This window comes from Phocoena phocoena, chromosome 19 (genome assembly GCF_963924675.1).
Source record: "Phocoena phocoena chromosome 19, mPhoPho1.1, whole genome shotgun sequence".
Classification (NCBI taxonomy): Eukaryota; Metazoa; Chordata; class Mammalia; order Artiodactyla; family Phocoenidae; genus Phocoena; species Phocoena phocoena.
The window spans coordinates 19,034,945-19,055,777 of record NC_089237.1 but is presented as its reverse complement, the minus strand read 5'-3'; the positions used below and the strand labels follow the sequence as shown (position 1 = coordinate 19,055,777).

General features: G+C 57.6%; 2 protein-coding genes across 2 annotated transcripts; one reads left to right on the top strand and one right to left on the bottom strand.

Moving 5' to 3' along the window:
• Nucleotides 1-2,280: 2,280 nt before the first annotated feature.
• CCR10 (C-C motif chemokine receptor 10) lies at nt 2,281-4,401 on the bottom strand. The gene is made up of 2 exons (XM_065897286.1): nt 4,363-4,401; nt 2,281-3,508 (listed from the first exon to the last, which is right to left on the bottom strand). Exons 1-2 carry the CDS (start codon nt 4,384-4,386, stop codon nt 2,441-2,443), a joined length of 1,092 nt encoding a protein of 363 aa, XP_065753358.1. The 5' UTR covers nt 4,387-4,401; the 3' UTR covers nt 2,281-2,440.
• Nucleotides 4,402-5,252: 851 nt separating this feature from the next.
• On the top strand, nt 5,253-19,573 carry CNTNAP1 (contactin associated protein 1). The gene is made up of 24 exons (XM_065896864.1): nt 5,253-5,319; nt 6,190-6,291; nt 6,386-6,579; nt 7,029-7,176; nt 7,267-7,470; nt 8,072-8,256; nt 8,875-9,018; nt 9,643-9,904; nt 10,393-10,542; nt 10,801-10,972; nt 11,438-11,544; nt 11,691-11,810; nt 12,181-12,384; nt 12,587-12,743; nt 12,831-12,958; nt 13,256-13,441; nt 14,662-14,883; nt 15,140-15,379; nt 16,284-16,637; nt 16,798-16,925; nt 17,382-17,475; nt 17,663-17,908; nt 18,017-18,064; nt 18,895-19,573. Exons 1-24 carry the CDS (start codon nt 5,253-5,255, stop codon nt 19,161-19,163), a joined length of 4,131 nt encoding a protein of 1,376 aa, XP_065752936.1. The 3' UTR covers nt 19,164-19,573.
• The last annotated feature ends 1,260 nt before the right edge of the window (nt 19,574-20,833 follow it).

Below are 20,833 nucleotides of genomic sequence, written 5' to 3'. Positions count from 1 at the left end.
GCCCCCGGAGGGGGAGGGGGGAAGCGGGGGTGGGGGAGGAGGGAGCAATGTCCGGAGCTGGGAAGTAGTGTCCGTTGTAGTGTCCAGCCCTGTGGGGGGCAGTGTCCGGTGCAGTGTCCGAGGTGGGCAGTTGTCCAAGCTCCAGGGAGGGTCGTGTCCGGTAGGGCGTCCGGTGGCCGGGGCCCGGGCCGAGCGCGCTGCGCTCCCTGCAGCCCCGGGACTGGCGCGCTAGGGGCGCGAGCACAGTGCCGGGACCCCGCCTCCCCAACCCCCTCCCCTTCGGCCCCCCCCCCCTTCTTTCTCTCCTCCCTTCTTTACAGGGCTGTGTCCAGTTTTCGTCACAGCCTCCTCTGCCCAATCCCTGTGCCTGGCGCCGGGCGCGGCCACCAATCAAGCTACTGAAACCGCGGCGGGTTGCATCATGTGTCCCTGGCTTGGTGACAGCGGGGAGGGGCAGGGGAATAAGGAGGGAGGGGGCAATGCGATGTTAGCCACGCCCCCGCTTCGGAGGTCGGACACGGACTGCTAGGGACGTCACGGAAGCCCGCCTTCAAGCTCTTGTTTTAACTCTTGGCTCACCAACCAACAAATTAAAAGCACTCGAGCAGGAGCTTTGGAGAACAAAGTGCCCATAGGGCATAGAGAAAGGGTCCGACTGCTGTCCTCTGCACCCCTGTCTCGTCTCAGGGTTCCAGAGAAAGGAAAGAGCCTTAGCTACCTGCGCCAAGCACAGCCCTAGAGGTAGCCCTCCGCCCCTGGATGAAGGAGTCCAGTTCCGCGATTCCAGTCACCTCCTCTTGAGGTGAAGAAGCTGAGGAAGAGACTCTGAGAGAGTGCAGACCAAGGCCGGAAATAAAATCTAATGTAGAGCGCACAGCTCACTGAACTCCAGTTGGGAGAGTGACTTCGGATTCTAGGGAATTCCGTGGTCTTCGAATAGAGTGGAGTCTCCTCAGGGTGACTGTCCCGCGATTCTGTGTAGGAAGGGGTTAACCAAGGCTCTAAGCGGACGGGGCGGGGCCAGAGGAGGGGCGGGGCCAGGGCGACCGCGGGCGCGCGCGTGCGTTGCTGACTCAGCGGCGATTCCTGAGATCACTGGTGGAGGGTTCCAGGTTGGCCCCCAGTGACTGGCGTGTGGGACCCTTTGAAGATCGGCTCTGTGACCGGGACTTCCCTGGATCCTGGCCCCTGGAGGCCGTGGTTCTTGGTCTCAGCCGCCGGAGACTCCGAGAAGGAAGGCTAGCCGGAGCTGGGCGCGGCGGGACAGGGCGGGGACGACAGGCCAGCGCCTCCCTGGAGACATCCCCGCCACGCTCCGCCCCTCTTGCCCTTGGTCCCCAGACTCCAGGCTGGAGTGGTCGGGGCAGCCTGGCTGACCGGATATTAAACTGCGAGAGTTGTCGCACGTGGACACCAGCCTGCCTGTCGTGACTGTGTAAAACAAAGACCAGGGATCAATGTCTTTAGAGGCCATCCCAGACTTGCCCTCGCCCCAGATGAGAGTGGCCTGCGCTGAGACTTCCTAGGGATGGAAACACCACACCATATACTCTCTTCCCTATCTGGATCCCAGGCCCTTGCCTGCAGGGAAGTTCTTTCCCTTGTCTAACCTCTCTCCGGCAGGCTCAGTACATTCCCTCTGAGCCCGTCCCCAAGGAAGACGGAGAATGGCTGTCGCCCCACCCCCACCCCGCCCGTGCTAACCACTCTTTGGAAATTTGCAAATTGGAATTCTCTCCTTGGATTTTCTCCAAGGTGAAAAACTGCGACTCAACTTTTCAAATAACTTTTTCTCTCCACCAGCGAACCTTAGAAGGGACTGTAGAGTGGTAACCGAATCCAACCCAAAACGGGAATCTCCTGGCCCCGTTCCTACCCCCACACCAGGCATAGGCACACACACAGTCCCCGACAGCCTCAGCCGGAACATTCCAGAGGCCGGGAACTCGGTACTTGCTAAGGCAGCCATTACTGGATAGCACTCTGGTTGTTAGAAAGCTCTTTCTTACACTATTTCAGGAGGAACGCTCGCCCCTCGTCGCCTGGCAGCTTCCCCACCTCACCTCTGTTGGCAGAGACCGGGTGAAGGTGGAGGGGGTGTCAGTGCCTAAAGCTTTAGCAGGCTCAGCAGCCCCTCACCCCAACCCAGGCTCTCAGCGCCTTCCACTCAGAGCCAAGCGCGGCGGAGTGCGAAGGGGCGGGGCCGTGGGGCACCCACCAGCTCTGCCGTGCTGCAAATCACTTCCAAGCCGGTGAGTCAAAAATAGTAACAGTTGTTGTGTTGCCCCTCATTTCCATGTTGTCAGTTTAATGTGCCGAAGTACAGAAGCAATTCCTGATGTCCCTACCTCTTTCTCAGTGTCCCCCACCTACTCCCCCTTCCCGCTACCCTCCCTGGAATCATTTCCTCAGCCCGCCCCCCTCCTCTTGATTCGCAGCCCTAGTAGTCCCAGAAGGAGATACTGTTGGTCTCCGTGGGAGCCGAGCAGGAAGAAAGGCGGGGCCGGCGGGGGCAGCGGCCGCGGTGGTGAGGCCCTGGACTACAGCCTCGACCCCGTAGCAGCCTCCGCAGGTCCTGGCGGAAGCGCAGGCCCAGAAAGGCGTAGAGCACGGGGTTGAGACCGCAGCGGGCGAGGGCCAAGCCCCCGGTCACCAGCAGTGCCAGATCCTTGCGCTTGCTGGCGGGGCAGCTCCGCTCGCGGGCCGCCAGGAGGTCGGCAGTATCCAATAGCAGGGCGAGACTGTAGGGCAGCTGCAGCACCACGAAGGCAGCCACTAGGGCCACCACGACGCGCAGCGCGCGCCGGCGCTCGGGCCCCCTGGTGGCCAGCAGCGTGCGGCCCAGGAGCGCGTAGCAGGCCGCCATGACGCCCAGCGGCAGCGCGAAGCCCAGGACCACCTGCGCCACGGCGCTCACCCCCTTCACCGTCTGCGTGAGGCCCTCGGGGAAAATGAGACGGCAGCGCCGCTGGCCTTCTCGCTGCCCGTCCTGGCTGAAAAGGAAAGCAGGCAGCGCCAGGAGCAGCGACAGCAACCACACGATGACTGAGACCAAGTGTGCACGGCCCGGCACCGGGGGCCTCGGTCCAGCTGGGAGGGCCCGCGCGATGGCCACGTAGCGGTCGGCGCTGATACAGGCCAGGAAGAGGAAGCCGGCGTGGAAGGAGGCCGAATAGAGGCCCGAGATGGCGCGGCAGGTGACACTTCCCAGACTCCAGCCCTGCAGAGCCCCGGCTGCAGCAAAGGGCAGGGTCAGGGCCAGCAGAAGGTCGGCCAGGGCCAGCTGGAGCAGGTGGGCGGAGGTGGGCGAGCGGGCAGCGCGTCGCGCCGCCAGGTGCGTGGCCAGGACCAGGCCATTGCCAGCCAGACCCAGCGCAGCCACCGTCAGGGAGACACTGGGTTGGAAGGCCCGACTGAAGGCCTGGACATCAGCCTTGTAGCAGAGTTCTGGCAGCGGCTCAGCCGAGTATGCCTCCTCATCGTCCCCGGAGTAGGGGCCCCAGGAGACCTGGGGAGGCCAAAATGAGAAGAGAGCCCTTATGAGGCATGCCTCCACCACACACCTCCCCCTCCCACACATGCATTCCAAGCTGGGGGCTCCTGTGTGACCAGGTACAATGGTACAGTACCCGGGGAGAAGACATAAACTCTTCTCCACACTCTTCTTAGCACACCCTCAGACAGGCCTTGGCTTCCCTCGCACCCCTCCTGCCTCTACATCCAGCTTCCTCGGTGACCTTGAGTGAATCACTTGCTCTTTCTGGCTCTCCAGTTGCCTAATACATAATGTCGAGATTAGAAATCCTGACCAGCCCCCCGGCAGGGTTGTTTGAAATAAGGAAGGTAATGAATGTGAAGCATCTGTGCTCTCCATAGGCCAAGCGTCTGTATTGTTAATAGATCTTAGCGCTTCAGTTCCTCTGCAGCGCCCTCTCCTGGAAGAACATCCACATGCAGACTTTGCCTGACACCTGGTCCCTGGACTCCATGCTTGGCCTGGAGAGGTTTTCTATGTCCCCTTTCCCTTCTCCCCTTCTCACCCCCACCTCTTAGCCTCCAGTACAGGTGCACTGAACTACTCATGACAAGGGGGTCGTAAGGGTTGGAGCTCAGGTTTTCTGGGCTCAGTTGGGACCTTAGATCTCTAGGTTCAGCTCATCCTCCCTCTGAACCCCAGTCCCGTCCCCGAACCCCAGCGTCTCATTACCAGCCCGATCTATCTGGAGGGCCCCTGGTCCCAGAGGGCTCCAGGCATCCTAGGTAGGTCACAGCATGGCAGAGGCCTGGTGCTAGGTAGAGAATCCCGTCCCTTCACCTTACCCTCCCTCTCTGTAACCATTACCCCCCTGCCCCCACTCCCACCTGCTTTGCGGGCTCAGTCCCCATCTCTGGCTACTCAGGTTTCTGAGGTAAAGCCACTGGGGACAGAAGTTAAACTAGTGGGACAGGAAGGAAGGGGCGGGGTGAAGGGCCAGGAGGGCGGTGGGGATTAGGGTCTGTGGGCCGTCTTTACCTAACTTTCCTATTCTACGTCCTAAAAAATAATTTCTCCTTACCGTGCCAGTAGAAAAAGAATGGGTTTTGTAATATCATCGTTTGCTAGCCACCTGTGTGATCTTAAGTAGGTTGTCTGACCTCTCTGAGCCTCAGGTTTTTCATCTGCAAAGTGGAGTGAGGTAAAAATGCAGAATTCACAGGGTGCTGAGGGTGCCTTGTACGGGTGCCTGGAGCATAATTTGCTGTCAGAAAATGTTAGATTCTTTTACTTACTCTTCTCCTCATCTCCAAGCACCCTCCCCTTACAACTCCCTTTTCTTGGATTTTTCAGGACCCCCTAACCGGCCCTAGCCTCCCTTCCCCCATCCCTGCGGCCACAGTCCCTGTCGGCCTCGGGTTATTCAGGGTATTTCCCGGCGACGGGAGGCTCTCTACCCCCGCCCATTCGCAGTAGGGCTGAGGCGCGCGCTTGCGCGGGGTCCGGGAAAGCGGCGCGTGCCAGGAGAGAGAGGCTGGGGGAGGGGGGAGGTGAGAAGAGAGAGGGTGGAAGGAGAGGCGATAACAGCGGAGGACCAGGAACAGCACAGAGAGAGACAAGGGAGAAAGGTTGGGGGAGAGAGGAAAGAGGAAGGGGTGGGTAAGGGGCCGAGAGATAGCCATCCGTTGCGAACCCCAGGAGGAAAGCCCGAGCTGGAACTGGAGCCCTAGCCGGAGACGGGCACTGGGAGGCGGCCGCCGGGATCCGTCAGCCCTGCATGATGCGTCTCCGACTCTTCTGCATCCTGCTCGCCGCGGTCTCGGGAGCCCGGGGCTGGGGCTACTGTGAGTGCGGGGCTCGCAGGCAGGCGGGGTTGGGCCTGGGAGTCTAAGGTCTGCAGGGCGGGTCCCGCACCGCATTGCGGCTGGGTGGTCGCGGGTCCCTTCCCGGCCGGCGCGCGCTCGTGCGCTTTCATCCTTTCCTGCCTCTCCCCGGCGCTCCGCAATGCAGCCCCGAGGCTGGCGCGCGCGCCCGGCGATGGGGCTGGGCTCAGAGCTGAAGATAGAGTCGGCCCGGGCGGGGATTTGGGACTGGGATCCAAGCGGGAGCTAGTGCCTGGGTTTGAGTGTTGGGAATAAGGGTGGTGCCAGTGACCCCGCTAGGGTTAAGGTTTTGCCAGGGGCTGGGGCTGGGCTTGGAGCTGGCCCAGGGACCAGAGTTTTGGGCTGAGGCTGGGGCTGGATTTTGGGGTTGGGATCCATGCAGTATTTGGTGACCCTTTATGATGCTAAGGTTGCACGTGGAACTGGTGATGGTGCTTGGACTGGCTGGGGTTGGGACCAAGGCCTGGATTTGGGGTTGGTGCAGGTCTGTGGGTGCTGCTGACTGGGATTGAGGCTAAGGCTGGGGCTGGATTGGTGTCTTGGGGTGACTCAGGTTCTAAAAGATGCTGAGGTTTGGGATTGTGTTTGTGGGTGTACTGAACCCCAGCTGGTACTAGGCAGGGTCTGGCCTACGGGTTCTTTCAGAAGAAGAAGGCAGCCTCCCTGAAGCGTGCAGCTGTTGCTGCAGACCAGGTTGAGTAGATGGTTTAAGTTAGGGCTGGGTCTGCAATGGGGGAGAGAGAAGAAAGAGCTCCGGTTGCTCAGCGTGCTGGGCCTTTGGGAAGACTGGGAGGGGCCACCCTGATCAACATGTCTGTTCCCCCAACCCAGACGGCTGTGACGAGGAGCTGGTTGGGCCCCTGTATGCACGCTCCCTGGGTGCCTCCTCCTACTATGGGCTCTTCACCGCACCCCGTTTTGCCCGGCTGCACGGTGAGCGTGGTGGCGCCCCATGGTGGGGTGGGGGACTCTGGAGGGCTGGAGGTGAATGGGGAGCCAGTGGTGAAAGGCCTTGCCCCTTCTATAGGCATAAGCGGATGGTCTCCCCGGATTGGAGACCCAAATCCCTGGCTCCAGATCGACCTAATGAAGAAGCACCGGATCCGGGCTGTGGCCACGCAGGGCTCCTTTAACTCTTGGGACTGGGTCACACATTACATGCTGCTCTATGGCGACCGAGTGGACAGCTGGACACCGTTCTATCAGCGAGGGCACAACGCGGTACTCCAGGCTCCCTGCGCACACACTTGGGGAACCTTTTCAGCTCTGTGAACTGGGCTGGGCCAGGCACAATCTTGGGGGAGGGGCAGCAGGCAGTGGTGAGGGCACAGATGAGGAGCAGTGACTTCCTCCCCAGGGACTCAGTCCGGAGGGATTGTCGGCTCCCCATGTGTGCAGGATATTCCCAGTGACAGGGTTTAACATACTTCAGGGTAAAATCTGGGAGAGCTTCATGAAGGTGGTGACATCTGAGTTGACCTTTGAGGATATAATGGGACGCTCTAGGCTAGGGAAACTGTGTTTGTGTAAAGCCATGAAGGCAGGGGAGATAAGGAGTGTTTGCCTTCCAGAAGTCGAGATTGGCTAGATGCGACAACTGTGGACTGGGAGGCTGTGGAGAAACAAGCAGAGGGTGGGGGCGTGGTCACTCCTCTTCCCTTGCCCCTCAGACCTTCTTCGGTAACGTGAACGAGTCGGCGGTGGTTCGCCACGACCTGCACTACCACTTCACGGCGCGCTACATCCGCATCGTGCCCTTGGCTTGGAACCCGCGCGGCAAGATCGGCCTGAGGCTCGGCCTCTACGGCTGCCCTTACAGTAAGGGTGTGAGGTCGTGGGCGGGGTGGGGGTGGTGCCCGGGAGACAGAGTCTCCCCGGTCCCCAACCCACCTAGTGCCCCTCGCGCAGAGTCCGACGTGCTCTATTTCGATGGCGATGATGCCATCTCGTACCGCTTCCCGCGAGGGGTCAGCCGGAGTCTGTGGGACGTGTTCGCCTTCAGCTTCAAGACCGAAGAGAAGGACGGGCTCCTGTTGCACGCCGAGGGCGCCCAGGGAGACTACGTGACACTCGAGCTGCAGGGGGCGCACTTGCTGCTGCACATGAGCCTGGGTGAGCTCAGAGATCCCGGCGCAAAGCCTGAGGCTCTCCTCCCACGTCTCCTGTTGCACCTCCTCCGCGAAGCCGCACCCCACTCCTTATCCTTCCCTTCCTTAGTGTTTGGACCAACCCACCTTTTTTGTGTAAAATTTGGTGCTAGCAAAACACTGGACTCGGGATCAGGAGAAGCGGATTCCAGTCTCAGCTCTACCACCTACCAGAGGGACAAGCACTCCCGCAGTCTGTTTCCTCATTGTAAAAACGTTGTATATACGTATACACACACGCCTAAAGTGTTATTATTTTGCATCTCAATCGCTCTTCATAACATCCACATGATGAGGTAGAAGCAACTATCGTGCCTCAAGTTTTACTGATAGGAAAACAGAGGCTCAGAGAGGTTAAATGGCTTACTCTAAGTCCATACTTGCCAGTGGCCACTGCTCCATCCCAGGCTGAGGGTGGTCCAGTCTCTGTATGCCCACCCTCCCTGGCTGCCCTGGGCCCTGGGCAGTCCCTCCTCTGTGCTGCTCTGCCTGGGGACTAGCTGGGCAGTAGGGCTCACTTGGGTTTTCCAGGTTCCAGGTCTGACCCCGCCCCACCCTACCCTCAGGCAGCAGCCCCATCCAGCCAAGGCCCGGTCACACAACCGTGAGCGCTGGTGGCGTCCTCAATGACCAGCACTGGCATTACGTACGCGTGGACCGATTTGGCCGCGAAGCAAATCTCACCCTGGACGGCTACGAGCAGCGCTTCGTGCTCAATGGCGACTTCGAGAGACTGAACCTGGACACCGAGGTGAGCGGAGAGGGGAGGAGCCATTTGGTGAAGTGGGATGCTGGGTGGGCCGGTGGGGGACAGCACTTTTCTCTACCAGAGGTAAGACTCTGCTTTCGGGTGTCTGCATATGCTAGCAGCTCTTGGCAAACTCCCAGAAAGGCCTGGGTTTTTGTTGTTGCTGCTGCTGTTAGCACACAGATTCCCGGACTCCACCCCAGAACTACTGAGATGGAGTCTGGAAATCTGGATTTGGGGGATCGGACAGGATGAGAAAATTGCCCCCTTCAGGCCCTGATCTGCAGATAAAGAATCCCAGACAGGTTCATTGACTTACCTAAGGGCATGCAGCCAATTTGTGGTGGAGTCAGGGCTAGAACCCAAGCCTGGGGAGGCCCAGCGAGCTTCCAGCTTCAATACTGGGGCACTGTGTGTCTCAAGTCTTATAGAACTCAATCTGCCTGGAGCGTGGGAAAGTATACGGCAGCGGTGGGGCGGGGGGGGGGGAGCGTGAGAAAGGCGTGCGCGCTGCCGCGCTTGCCGGGCTCAGTGGGAAAACTTCTGGAAACTTCACCATTGATCCTGATGGGAGTGGCCCCCTGAAGCCATTTGTAGTGTACTCCTCACTCCGCCCCGCAGATGTTCATCGGGGGTCTGGTGGGCGCCGCGCAGAAGAACCTTGCCTATCGGCATAATTTCCGCGGCTGCATGGAAAACGTAATCTTCAACCGAGTCAACATCGCGGACCTGGCCGTGCGGCGCCATTCACGGATCACCTTCGAGGCCAGTGGGCAGGGGGATCTGGGAGGACTGGGGCGTCAAAGCCACTTGGAACCACGAGGTGGAATGGGAAGAGATATTGCGAATCATGTAAAAGCCGAGGACCCCTCTCCCCAGCTGGATGCTCAAGTGGGGGTGATGGTGTCATCACTGACTCACAGGAAGTGCAAAAGGCCAGCTCCCAACCCCCCAGTTAAAAGCTGTGGTGCGGTCTAAGCATCTCCTCAATTATAACTGAGGAAAATAAGGTGTAGCGACCCTGAGTGGCTCCACCAGGGGTCACGCAGCTGCGCAGGGGCTGAGGAGGGACTTGAACCCAGGGCTGTTTCGATGTGTGGGTGTGGGTGCTCCCCCCACCCGAACTCAGGAGCGTAATCAGGCACTGCTTCCGGGAAGCAGGCGGGAAATCGCCTCTCCACGCTGGAAGGAAGCGAAGGAGCCGTCGCCCCTGGAGACGATGTAGATCAGGAGAGAGTCCTGCAGGCCGACTTGGTGGCTGGAGACCTCCTCCACAGCTGGACATGTTTCTGGGGGAGATGGGCAGGTGCACCCAGGGAACCTCACTCCTCACAGAGGTGGGGCGGGGCGTCGGCTCGGGTGCTGACGGATCCTCACTTTCGTCCCTAGGGTAAGGTGGCATTCCGTTGCCTGGACCCGGTTCCTCACCCCATCAACTTTGGAGGTCCTCACAACTTCGTGCAAGTGCCTGGCTTCCCTCGCCGAGGCCGCCTCGCGGTCTCTTTTCGCTTCCGTACCTGGGATCTCACCGGGCTGCTACTTTTCTCCCGCCTGGGGGATGGGCTGGGCCACGTGGAGCTGATGCTCAGTGAAGGGCAGGTCAATGTGTCCATCGTGCAGACTGGCCGAAAGAAACTTCAGTTTGCTGCTGGTGAGGGGAGGAGGGAAGGGGGAGGCACAGGGAGGCCAGAGAAGGGCAAAGAGCGGAGGAGTTTGTAGGCCTGGACTGAAGCCTTTGCACACCAGAGAGGGGTGAGGGAGTGAAGGGAGGGAGCAGGGCAGGAGGTCCCCGGGCCCTGGGAAAAGGTGGGAGTGGATGGAGGCTGCTGGGAGTTGGAGGGCGGGGCAGATCTGAGGAGCTAAGGAGAAGCAGGAAGGCCGAGAATCCTGGTACTCTCCAGTTCCGGAGGGTCTCTGGAGGTGTCGTTCAGTTACGACTTTTGTGTCAGCCACTGGGGTTCCACACAGTGAAGAGAGACATTCAGAGATGTCACCACTCAGGTTGATAAGTGTAAAAATGGGAGGCACAGAGGCTACTGTTAGGACACAGAGTGGGGTTGCTGCCTCCCCGCTCTAGGTACTCTTATAGAACGTGGTGCCCCTCCGCCCCCCCCCACACCATCCTCCTGTCCTGTCCAGGGTTCCGCCTGAATGATGGCTTTTGGCACGAGGTGAATTTCGTGGCACAGGAAAACCATGCAGTCATCAGCATTGATGATGTGGAGGGGGCAGAGGTCAGGGTCTCATACCCACTGCTGATCCGTACAGGAACCTCATACTTCTTTGGAGGTAAGTGGCGGCCGACCTGCCTAGACCCCTGTCTCTGGGTGGGAAGGCCCCATCTAAGTCCACCCAGACAGGGCTACATGGAGAGTTTTGTAGCAGTAAATCCCTCTTGTCCCTCTGGGGCCTTGGGGACTGGAAGGTCACTGTCATTGTCTACTATTCCCCTTCCTTCCTTCGTGTCTGGCTCTCCCTTGGCATCTCCCTGGGGGAGGGTCGCTGGAGTCTCCCCTGGGGAGGGCCTCACAGGGGTGGTTGCTCCAGGTTGTCCCAAGCCAGCCAGTCGATCGGGCTGCCACTCCAACCAGACGGCGTTCCATGGCTGCATGGAGCTGCTCAAGGTGGATGGTCAACTGGTCAACCTGACTCTGGTGGAGGGCCGGCGGCTTGGATACTATGCTGAGGTCCTCTTTGACACATGTGGCATCACTGATAGGTATCCAGAAGCCCCTCTCCCTACAAGAGGTGACCCCTCCAAAGCCCTCTTCCATGGTCTCCCAATGATGGGAATGGCCTTTCTCAATGATCTCCCTTCTCCTGGTCCCAGCTCCAAAGTCTCCTACCTGGGGATGATTCCTCCTTGTCCTCTCACCTTCTATTTCTTCCCTTAAAGTGACACATGCTCAGAATGGAAACGAAGCATCTGTTTTTGGTCCTTGAGGGTTTTATTTGGGGGGTGGGGGAAGTAAGGCATTATTTATTCCTTTGGGGAAGGGGAGACAGTATAGTACTTGAGCCCTGAGGCCTGCCTAATGCCCCAGCATTTAAGCTTGTTAGGTGGAGTAGGTTTCACACTGGGTTTTGGTGCTCCCAGGAGCTGGGAGTGAAGCGTGTAAGGATCAGACCGTACTCTCAAGCTCCCCATAAGGCTCCTTCCCTCGGTGCTGACCCCCTCACCTAGGTGCAGCCCTAATATGTGTGAGCATGATGGACGCTGCTACCAGTCTTGGGATGACTTCATCTGCTATTGTGAACTGACAGGCTACAAGGGGGAGACCTGCCACCAACGTAAGCCAGCTTGGGTACGGGGGAGAGTCAGAGACAGGGGAGGTCAGGAGGTTTCTGGCAATCCTGAGGCCGCTAGAGATGGTAGGGCTGGCCCTCCTAGCCCCCTGACCCTATAACTGCCTTTTCCCCACCTCACCACCAACCAGCTTTGTATAAGGAATCCTGTGAGGCTTATCGGCTCAGTGGGAAAACTTCTGGCAACTTCACCATTGATCCTGATGGGAGTGGCCCCCTGAAGCCATTTGTAGTGTACTGTGATATCCGAGGTAAGTGGCTCTGACGGGTGGTGGAGGGGCAGCTGACGAGGCAATGCGGGAGCGTGGGGGAAATGGAAGGATGGAAGCGTGGACAGGGGCCAGTGAGATTAAATGGTGGTGGGGGTAAAGGAGGACAGAAGGGGGAAGGGGACACTCAGGGATTTGTAATCTAGCCTTGCAGGTAGATCCCAGCTTCCTGATCCATTCCAGCTGTCTCATCTCCGGCCTATGACGTTGGGGGCCTAAAGCTGGGCTGAAATGGAGCTGCTGGCCATGTTTCTTGTCTCTGGATTGCAGTAGTGGTGCTGGGGGCGGGGCAGGGAGATGGGTAGGGAATGCCCGTCTCCAGCCACAGCTCTGTCTCATCCCCCTCCCGCAGAGAACCGGGCCTGGACAGTTGTGAGGCATGACAGGCTGTGGACAACTCGGGTGACAGGTTCTAGCATGGAGCGGCCATTCCTCGGGGCCGTCCAGTATTGGAATGCATCCTGGGAGGAAGTCAGTGCCCTGGCCAATGCTTCCCAGCACTGTGAACAGTGGATTGAGTTCTCCTGCTACAATTCCCGGCTGCTCAACACTGCAGGTTAGGGGGGGTGGGGGTGGGGAGGGCAAGGTGGAGAGCTGGAGGAGAGACTGGTGGGGTCTGGGAGAAGAGGATTAGAGGGTTCAAGGGAGCCCTGGGCTACAGGATTCAAGAACGGGTCTGGGCTGGTTGGAAGGGTGAGAGAGGAGCCCAGAGGCTAACGGAGGGCAGGGCCTGGAGACTGCCTGCACCTCTTCCCCAGGAGGCTACCCCTATAGCTTCTGGATTGGCCGAAATGAGGAGCAGCACTTCTACTGGGGTGGCTCGCAGCCCGGCATTCAGCGCTGTGCCTGTGGTCTGGACCGGAGCTGTGTGGACCCCGCTCTACACTGTAACTGTGATGCCGACCAGCCCCAGTGGTAAGGGGGGGGCAAAGGGACAGGGCTTTCAGGACGCCAGGGACAGCTGAGCGGCAGAGGCTGAGCCACCACATCCTGTCCCCACAGGAGAACCGACAAGGGCCTGCTGACTTTTGTGGACCATTTGCCTGTCACTCAGGTGGTGGTGGGGGACACGAACCGTTCCAATTCCGAGGCCCAGTTCTTCCTGAGGCCTCTGCGCTGCTATGGTGATCGTGAGTGACAGACCCTTTTTGTGTACCCTCCCAGGGTCAGCTCTCCAGTCTCCAAAATCTAGTCTACCTGATCCACTGGGGGTCTCTACGACACACTGCCAGACACCCCAGCTCCTGGTGTGATATGCCCACACCTGTGTTGTTCCTCGGCACCTTCCTCTCTTTCATTACACGCCTTAAGTTTCCCTGGGGACCCCTAGTTGTCCCCTTTTGCCCTGTCTCCCCCCGATCTGAGGCTGCCTCACTCTTCCCCCCTCCTACCTCGCTGACAAGGCCTTCCTCCATCTGGTTTTGTAGGAAATTCCTGGAACACCATCGCCTTCCACACTGGGGCTGCACTGCGCTTTCCCCCAATCCAGGCCAACCACAGCCTTGATGTCTCCTTCTACTTCAGGACCTCGGCTCCCTCAGGAGTCTTCCTGGAGAATACAGGGGGCCCTTACTGCCAGTGGCGCCGACCTTACGTGCGGGTGGAACTCAACAGTGAGCAGGCAGACGTTGCCGGGGGATGAAGATCCCTGGGGAGGTGTGGGGTGGGTGGAGGCTGGGACAAGCGACAAGGGGTAAGATGCCCCTCTGCGAGGCAGCATGGAAAGGGCTTCAGATGGCGCTGGCTTCTACACCCAGCTCTTTTTTTTTTTTATAAATTTATTTATTATTTATTTATTTATTTTTGGCTGCATTGGGTCTTCGTTGCTGTGTGGGCTTTCTCTAGTTGCAGAGAGCGGGGGCTACTCCTCGTTGTGGTATGCAGGCTTCTCATTGCGGTGGCTTCTCGTTGCGGAGCACGGGCTCTAGGCGTGTGGGCTTCAGTAGTTGTGGCTCGCGGGCTCTAGAGCACAGGCTCAGTAGTTGTGGCACACAGGCTTAGTTGCTCCGCAGCATGTGGGATCTTCCCGGACCAGGGATCAAACCCGCGTCCCCTGCATTGGTAGGCGGACTCTCAACCGCTGCGCCACCAGGGAAGTCCCCCAGCTCTGTCTTGACAGCTGGCTTCGTGACCCCGAGTGCCCACTTAGCCTCTCTGGGCCTTAGGTCCCTGACTTGTAAGGAAGCTGGACTCCTGGTGTGTGGGGGTCTTCTACCTGATGAGCTATGCTTCTAACCTGAGAAGTGGGGCTGGGAAGCTGGCTCCATGGGTCTGGGAATTTGAGAGAGACCAGGGGTATGAGGGTTTTTTTCTTTTTTTATACATGTATTTATTTATTTATTTTTGGCTGCATTGGGTCTTCGTTGCTGTACGCGGGCTTTCTCTAGTTGCGGCGAGCGGGGGCTGCTCTTCGTTGCGGTGCGTGGGCTTCTCATTGCGGGGGCTTCTCTTTGTTGTGGAGCACGGGCTCTAGGAGTGCGGGCTTCAGTAGCTGTGGCACGTGGGCTCAGTAGTTGTGGCTCGCAGGCTCTAGAGCGCAGGCTCAGTAGTTGTGGCACACGGGCTTAGTTGCTCCGCGGCATATGGGGTCTTCCCGTACCAGGGCTTGAACCCATGTGCCCTGCGTTGGCAGGCGGATTCTTAACCACTGCGCCACCAGGGAAGTCCGGGGTATGAGGTTTTAAGCCGTTTATGGGTTTTGTCCCAGGCTGTAGACAGATTGGAGGGACATTCAAGGAGCTCCAAAGGGTGAAGAAGAGGGGTTGTATCAGGTGAACCTGTGAGGGATCTTGGAGGTCTGAGTCCTCTCCCCCTAACCCCCAACGTTGTCCAGCATCCCGGGATGTGGTCTTCGCCTTCGACGTGGGGAATGGGGATGAGAACCTGACAGTGCACTCCGATGACTTTGAGTTCAACGATGACGAGTGGCACCTGGTCCGGGCTGAAATCAATGTGAAGCAGGCCCGGCTCCGCGTGGATCACCGGCCTTGGGTGGTGCGGCCGATGCCCCTGCAGACCTACATCTGGCTGGAGTACGACCAGCCCCTCTATGTTGGTGAGCAGCAACCCAGAGGCAGGTCTGAAGCCTCTGACACCTTCCCCCGCTCTCAAGGCCACTCTCCTTGTTTCCAGGAACCCTGTGTCTTAGGTCCCGATCCCCTCGACCTCAGAGTGAGCCAAAGGCCCACCTTTCCTCTCCAGTCCCTGGCATCTATTCTGTTCTTCTAGCCCCCTTGGCTCCCTTCCGAACCCCAATGCTTATCCCTGTCTCTGGCTCTACACCCATTTCTTGACCTGCCCAACTTCCCCAGGGTCTGCGGAGCTTAAGAGGCGGCCCTTCGTGGGTTGCCTGAGGGCTATGCGTCTGAACGGAGTGACTCTGAACCTGGAGGGCCGTGCCAATGCCTCTGAGGGTACCTCACCCAACTGCACGGGCCACTGCGCCCACCCCCGGTTCCCCTGTTTCCATGGAGGCCGCTGCGTGGAGCGCTACAGCTACTACACCTGTGACTGTGACCTCACGGCTTTTGACGGGCCATATTGCAACCACGGTTAGTGCTGCTGGTTATGGGAGGACAGGGAGCCATAATGGGATGTAGGGAGGGCAGGAAAGGAAGGAGGGCACAAAGTCAGCATCGGGGAAAACTGTGGTCGTCCTGGGCTCCTGAGCTCTGAGCTGGGGCAGTCAGGCAGTTGAAGATGTTGGGTGACTCCAAAGGCATAAAGTGGGGCAAGGAAGGGATGGTACAGCTAGCTGGCACGAAAAAGATCAAAAGCAACACGCAAATAACTTCCCCATCTTCCCACTGTCACCGAGGGAACACAGGTCACCCCACTTGCAAGCATATCCCCCTCAGGCTGCACGATGCCCTCCTATGCCATTTCCTATTCGACAATCGCTTCACTCCTAAAACATGTCTACAACCTGGTCCTTGGTTAAGGCAAGCCTTGACATTCACCATCGCAAGATTCTGCACATATACCCAGACTGCAGCCTCCCTAAGCCTGGTCTAGGGGGATGAGTGAGCAGGGAGGTCACTGGTGGGAGAAGTCTGGTGAGGTAGGGAGATACAGGGACTAAGGGACTGACAGAAGACCTTTGGTTTTGGTTCGGAAGTGTGAGTAGTGGCAGGTGTACCAGATGGGCTTATGGTATCTCGATTCTAATCTTGACTGTCCACTTACTGTGTATCCCTAGGCAAGTAGCTACCCATTTCTGAGCCTCGCTTTCCCCAGCTGTAAAACACAGGGGTTAGATTAGATGATCTTTTACATTTCCCATGATATTAAGATTCCATTCCGTGATACAGGGGTGCCAGAGGACCTAAAAGTGAATGGAGACGGGTTGTGGTGGTGGCTGAAACTGGGGACACGTGCCAGAGGGTGTGTGTGGATGACATACACAGCGTCTGAATGTGGGAACGGGGGCCCTGACCTCACTACCTCTGCCTTCAGACATTGGCGGCTTCTTTGAGCCGGGCACCTGGATGCGCTATAACCTCCAGTCAGCGCTGCGCTCCGCAGCCCGCGAGTTCTCCCACATGCTGAGCCGGCCAGTGCCGGGCTACGAGCCCGGCTACATCCCCGGCTACGACACCCCCGGCTACGCGCCCGGCTACCACGGCCCTGGGTACCGCCTGCCTGACTACCCGCGGCCTGGCCGGCCGGTGCCGGGCTACCGTGGACCTGTCTATAATGTCACTGGAGAGGAGGTGTCTTTCAGCTTCAGCACCCACTCCGCCCCCGCCGTCCTGCTCTACGTCAGCTCCTTTGTGCGTGACTACATGGCTGTGCTCATCAAGGAAGACGGTAAGCCCTCCGAGGCTCTCGCTCTCAATTCCAGCTGTCTCTGGGTGCCCTCCATTCTCGTAACTATCGATTGACCAATACAAGGACTCAAGTGCTCTTACAAGATGGGGGCTTTGGGAGCTGAGAGGAGACCCCCCTCTTCCTCCTCCACACCCTACAGGGACCCTGCAGCTGCGCTACCAGCTGGGCACCAGTCCCTACGTGTACCAACTAACCACCCGCCCCGTGACTGACGGCCAGCCCCACAGCGTCAACCTCACCCGGGTCTACCGCAACCTCTTCATCCAGGTGCGTGCAGGGGGAGGGGGACGAGGGAGGCGGGCCCGTTCAGACCTCAACCTCGCCATCTAGGTTGCGGCAGTGGGAAATGCCAAATGTTTAGCATTTGTAGAGCATGTTCCAATTTACAGAGGATGTTCATGTGTGTAATCTCATGGGACCTCACAACCTCTCTGTGAGGTGGTTCAGGTAGGCAGCTCTTCTTATCTTCGTTTGACAAATCACTAAAGGGGCTCAGACAGTAAAGTGGTGTTCCCAAAGTCAAACCACCGTAAGCTGCGAAGACAGGGCTCAAAACCAGGTTGTCGGGTTTTTAATACCAAATCCTATGTCTGGGTCCAGGGGTTCCCCACCTGGGACTGAGCTAGGACTCACCACCAACTGGGAGAGGAGAGTTCCAGCCTGGCCTAGGCTACGTCTGCCCCCGGTTCTCCCTCCCTCATCTCCTTTCCCCTCCCCACTCAGGTGGACTACTTCCCCCTGACAGAACAGAAGTTCTCACTGTTGGTGGACAGCCAGCTGGACTCACCCAAGGCCTTGTATCTGGGGCGCGTTATGGGTAAGCTGGGGCTGAGAGGGCGTTTTGGGTAAGGAGCTGTGGGTGAAGTCCCTGGAGCCCAGAGGGGAGTGAAGGACGGGGAGTGGCATTGAAGGTGCTGATAAAGAGTGGGAACCTAGCGATGGTGAGAGGGGGCAGGGCTATTGGTGGTCCAAGCCCATTTCTTTCTTGGCTGCCTCTCCCTCAGAGACGGGAGTGATTGACCCGGAGATCCAGCGCTACAACACACCAGGTTTCTCGGGCTGCCTGTCTGGTGTCCGATTCAACAATGTGGCCCCCCTCAAGAGCCACTTCCGAACACCTCGACCCATGACCTCGGAGCTGGCTGAGGCCCTTCGCGTTCAGGGAGAACTGTCTGAGTCTAACTGCGGAGCCATGCCACGTCTCGTCTCAGAGGTGCCACCTGAGCTGGACCCCTGGTATCTGCCCCCAGGTACATCCCTGGGACACAGTAAAGGAAGGGAAGAGAGGGACAACAGGGAAAGGAAATGATTCTTAACCTGGAGGCGGCTTCTCCTACCTGGTGCTTTCTCTTTTTCAGACTTCCCATACTACCACGATGACGGATGGGTTGCCATACTTTTGGGCTGTGAGTAGCACAGTCACTACCCTGACCTCCTCATTCTACCCTCTGGCCGTCAGCGTTGCCTCCCTGCCCCGTATCCTCAGGGCTGAGGGGTGGTGAAGGCACTAGGTGCGTGGTGGCGCCCAGAAGGATGAGACAGGCTATGCTGAAGGTAGCTGATAACCAGGTTGGAGATTTTTAAATGTCTGAGGATGCTATAGACTTTTAATTGAAATGAAATATCAAAATGGGGCTAAAGCTTTTACAGCGACGTGCCCATCAGTGCCTGATCCCATATACCATCTCTTCTCAGTGGTAGTCCACTGCTGGTCACATCTGACCTTATGACCTTGTGGATCAGATAATCTCCACTTCCTGATGAGCAGCTTAAGTCACATGCTTATCTGCTAGATCGTGGTCATTACGTTCCACCAAAGTCAGGTGTTCAATACCTAAAAGGTCCCAGAACTGGGCAGGAACTGTTTATTAAAAGGAGCTTTACTGCACTATAAAAAGGTAAATTTTATGGTACGTAAACCATATCTCAATAAAACTGTTATAAGAAAATTAAAAAATAAAATGAGGCTAAAGCTAAGGGATGAGGAAATGGGGGTGCAGTAACATCCAGAGGGATGAGAAATTGGGGTAAGTACCAGGGATGTGGAAAGAGAATGTTAGAAATAGGGGGATGAGCCAGGAATTTAGACCTACCAGATACTTAGGAATGGCTTGATGTGGCCATACAGCTGACGCTCTTGTACACGTATGCTTTAGGCCAAAAGCATACATGTGTGTATGTATATAGGTGAAGCCCCAAAGATCTGCCCTGAATTGTTCCTTTTTTTCTCTTTCAGTTTTGGTGGTCTTCTTGCTGCTGGGGTTGGTGGGAATGTTGGTGCTCTTCTATCTGCAAAATCATCGCTACAAGGGCTCCTACCACACCAATGAGCCCAAGGCCACTCACGATTACCACCCTGGCAGCAAACCTCCCCTACCTACTTCAGGCCCGGCCCAAGCCCCAGAACCGGCCCCAACACCAGCTTCTACCCAAGTTCCAGCCCCAGCCCCTGGCCCCCGGGACCAAAACCTACCCCAGATCCTGGAGGAGTCTAGGTCCGAATGAATCAGGAGAAGGGCTTCAGGGACCAAGTCCATCTCCTCCAAATTCCCCAATCCCTGCCTCTACCCCACCCGTTAGGGACATCTGGCTCCTCTTAGCTGGCTCTGCTCATGCAGGGGATTTCCCTCCTGCCAAGTGTGGTGGGCAGAGCTACAGACGGGACCAAAGGGAGTGGCTGAGCCTCACTGCCTAAACCAATGCCCTGCCCGTCCCCATTTCCCCAGGCTCCTGGTTGTTTGCCTGCCCCAGAGAAGCCTCATGGGGTTAAGACAGGCCCTTCCTGCCATCCCTGTCCCAGCTGCTGCCAGGGATTAACAACAGAGTGCAGGGGGGATTAACTGCCTCCCTTCAAATATTCAATCTCAGCAGGGACAGGTGTGTGGGATTGCAGGGATGCACGGGGTATGGGGGGAGGAGTCTGCTGAATCATACCCCCCAGCCTCCCCCCTCCCCTGCAGAACATCTTCCATGGCTTCCACTCAGTTGGGGATTAGGGAGGGCTTCACTGATGTCTCCCACCCCCGTTTTTTGTTTGTTACAGAGACCGAGAGGCCTCAGTTTAGCACCTTAGTACCTCCACTGCTTTACATGCTTTAGCCAAAGCCATAAAAAACTTGCAATGTAGAGAGAATAACGCAGACACGCTGACTAGCCAGCCCTCTACTCTTCCTCCCTCTTCCAAGATATGCAGTAGCCTTGGTGCCTGTCCAAAGGCTTGGCCCCCCTCTCCAATGCATGAGGAGCCCTCTTTCCTCCGCTCAGAGATGCTGCTTCGTTTGCCCCGGAGGTCATATTCTTTATATATATTTTTTGTTGCAATGTCTCTCTCTAGAGAAACTCTATATATTACTCTAATTTTTTAAATTATCAGTTTATATATAAAAGAAAAAAAATCAATCGACTGTCCTGTCCTGTGCTGTGCCCACGGTCTGTAGTGTGCTTCTCCTGTGTTGGAAGTCTCATGAGGTCTGCTGGCCATTCACCCAAGCCTGATCCGGCCTCCACTCTGAAGCTGTGCTCTCGGACTTGGAGCTGTTCTAATAAAGCAGAGTGACAGAGCCTAAGTCTGTGTGTGGTAGCTGGCGTCGTGGTTAGGGCACAGTGGGATGATTTTAAGGCAGCTAATCTGACGGCTCCAGAAACTCTATGGGGAGCACTCAAAATCCTTGCATCACCTACTGGAAGCCTGCTTGCTTCTTGCCAACACCCTACCCCAGATCTCCCCCAACCCCAGATCTCCCCCAACCCCAGATCTCCGTGGACAAGCGGAGATCAGAATGCTACAGCTTCAACCCGAGCTGCCCCTGTACCACCATCCCTGGATCCTTCCAGGGTCCATCCCTGGACCCCGAAGCACACAGTATACAACTTGCCAAAATGGATTCTACCACTTTATTCAGATAAGAGGTCACAAGCCACAGGACTTTAAAGTGCGTGAAATTCACTGGCAATAGAGCCGCACATATACCAGCCTCCCCCCGCCGGTCCCCAGCACCTTGCTCCATCCATCATTACATGTCTGAGGGGGAGGGGTTAAGACCCGTCATTCAAAGGTGGGGGACAGCAGGGGATAAGGACGGGAATGCTGGAGGAACAGCAGTAGTAGTGGTCTGACACTGGGGGAGGGGATCAACCACAGTGATTCTGTACACGGAGGGAAGGGTGGGGTCAGC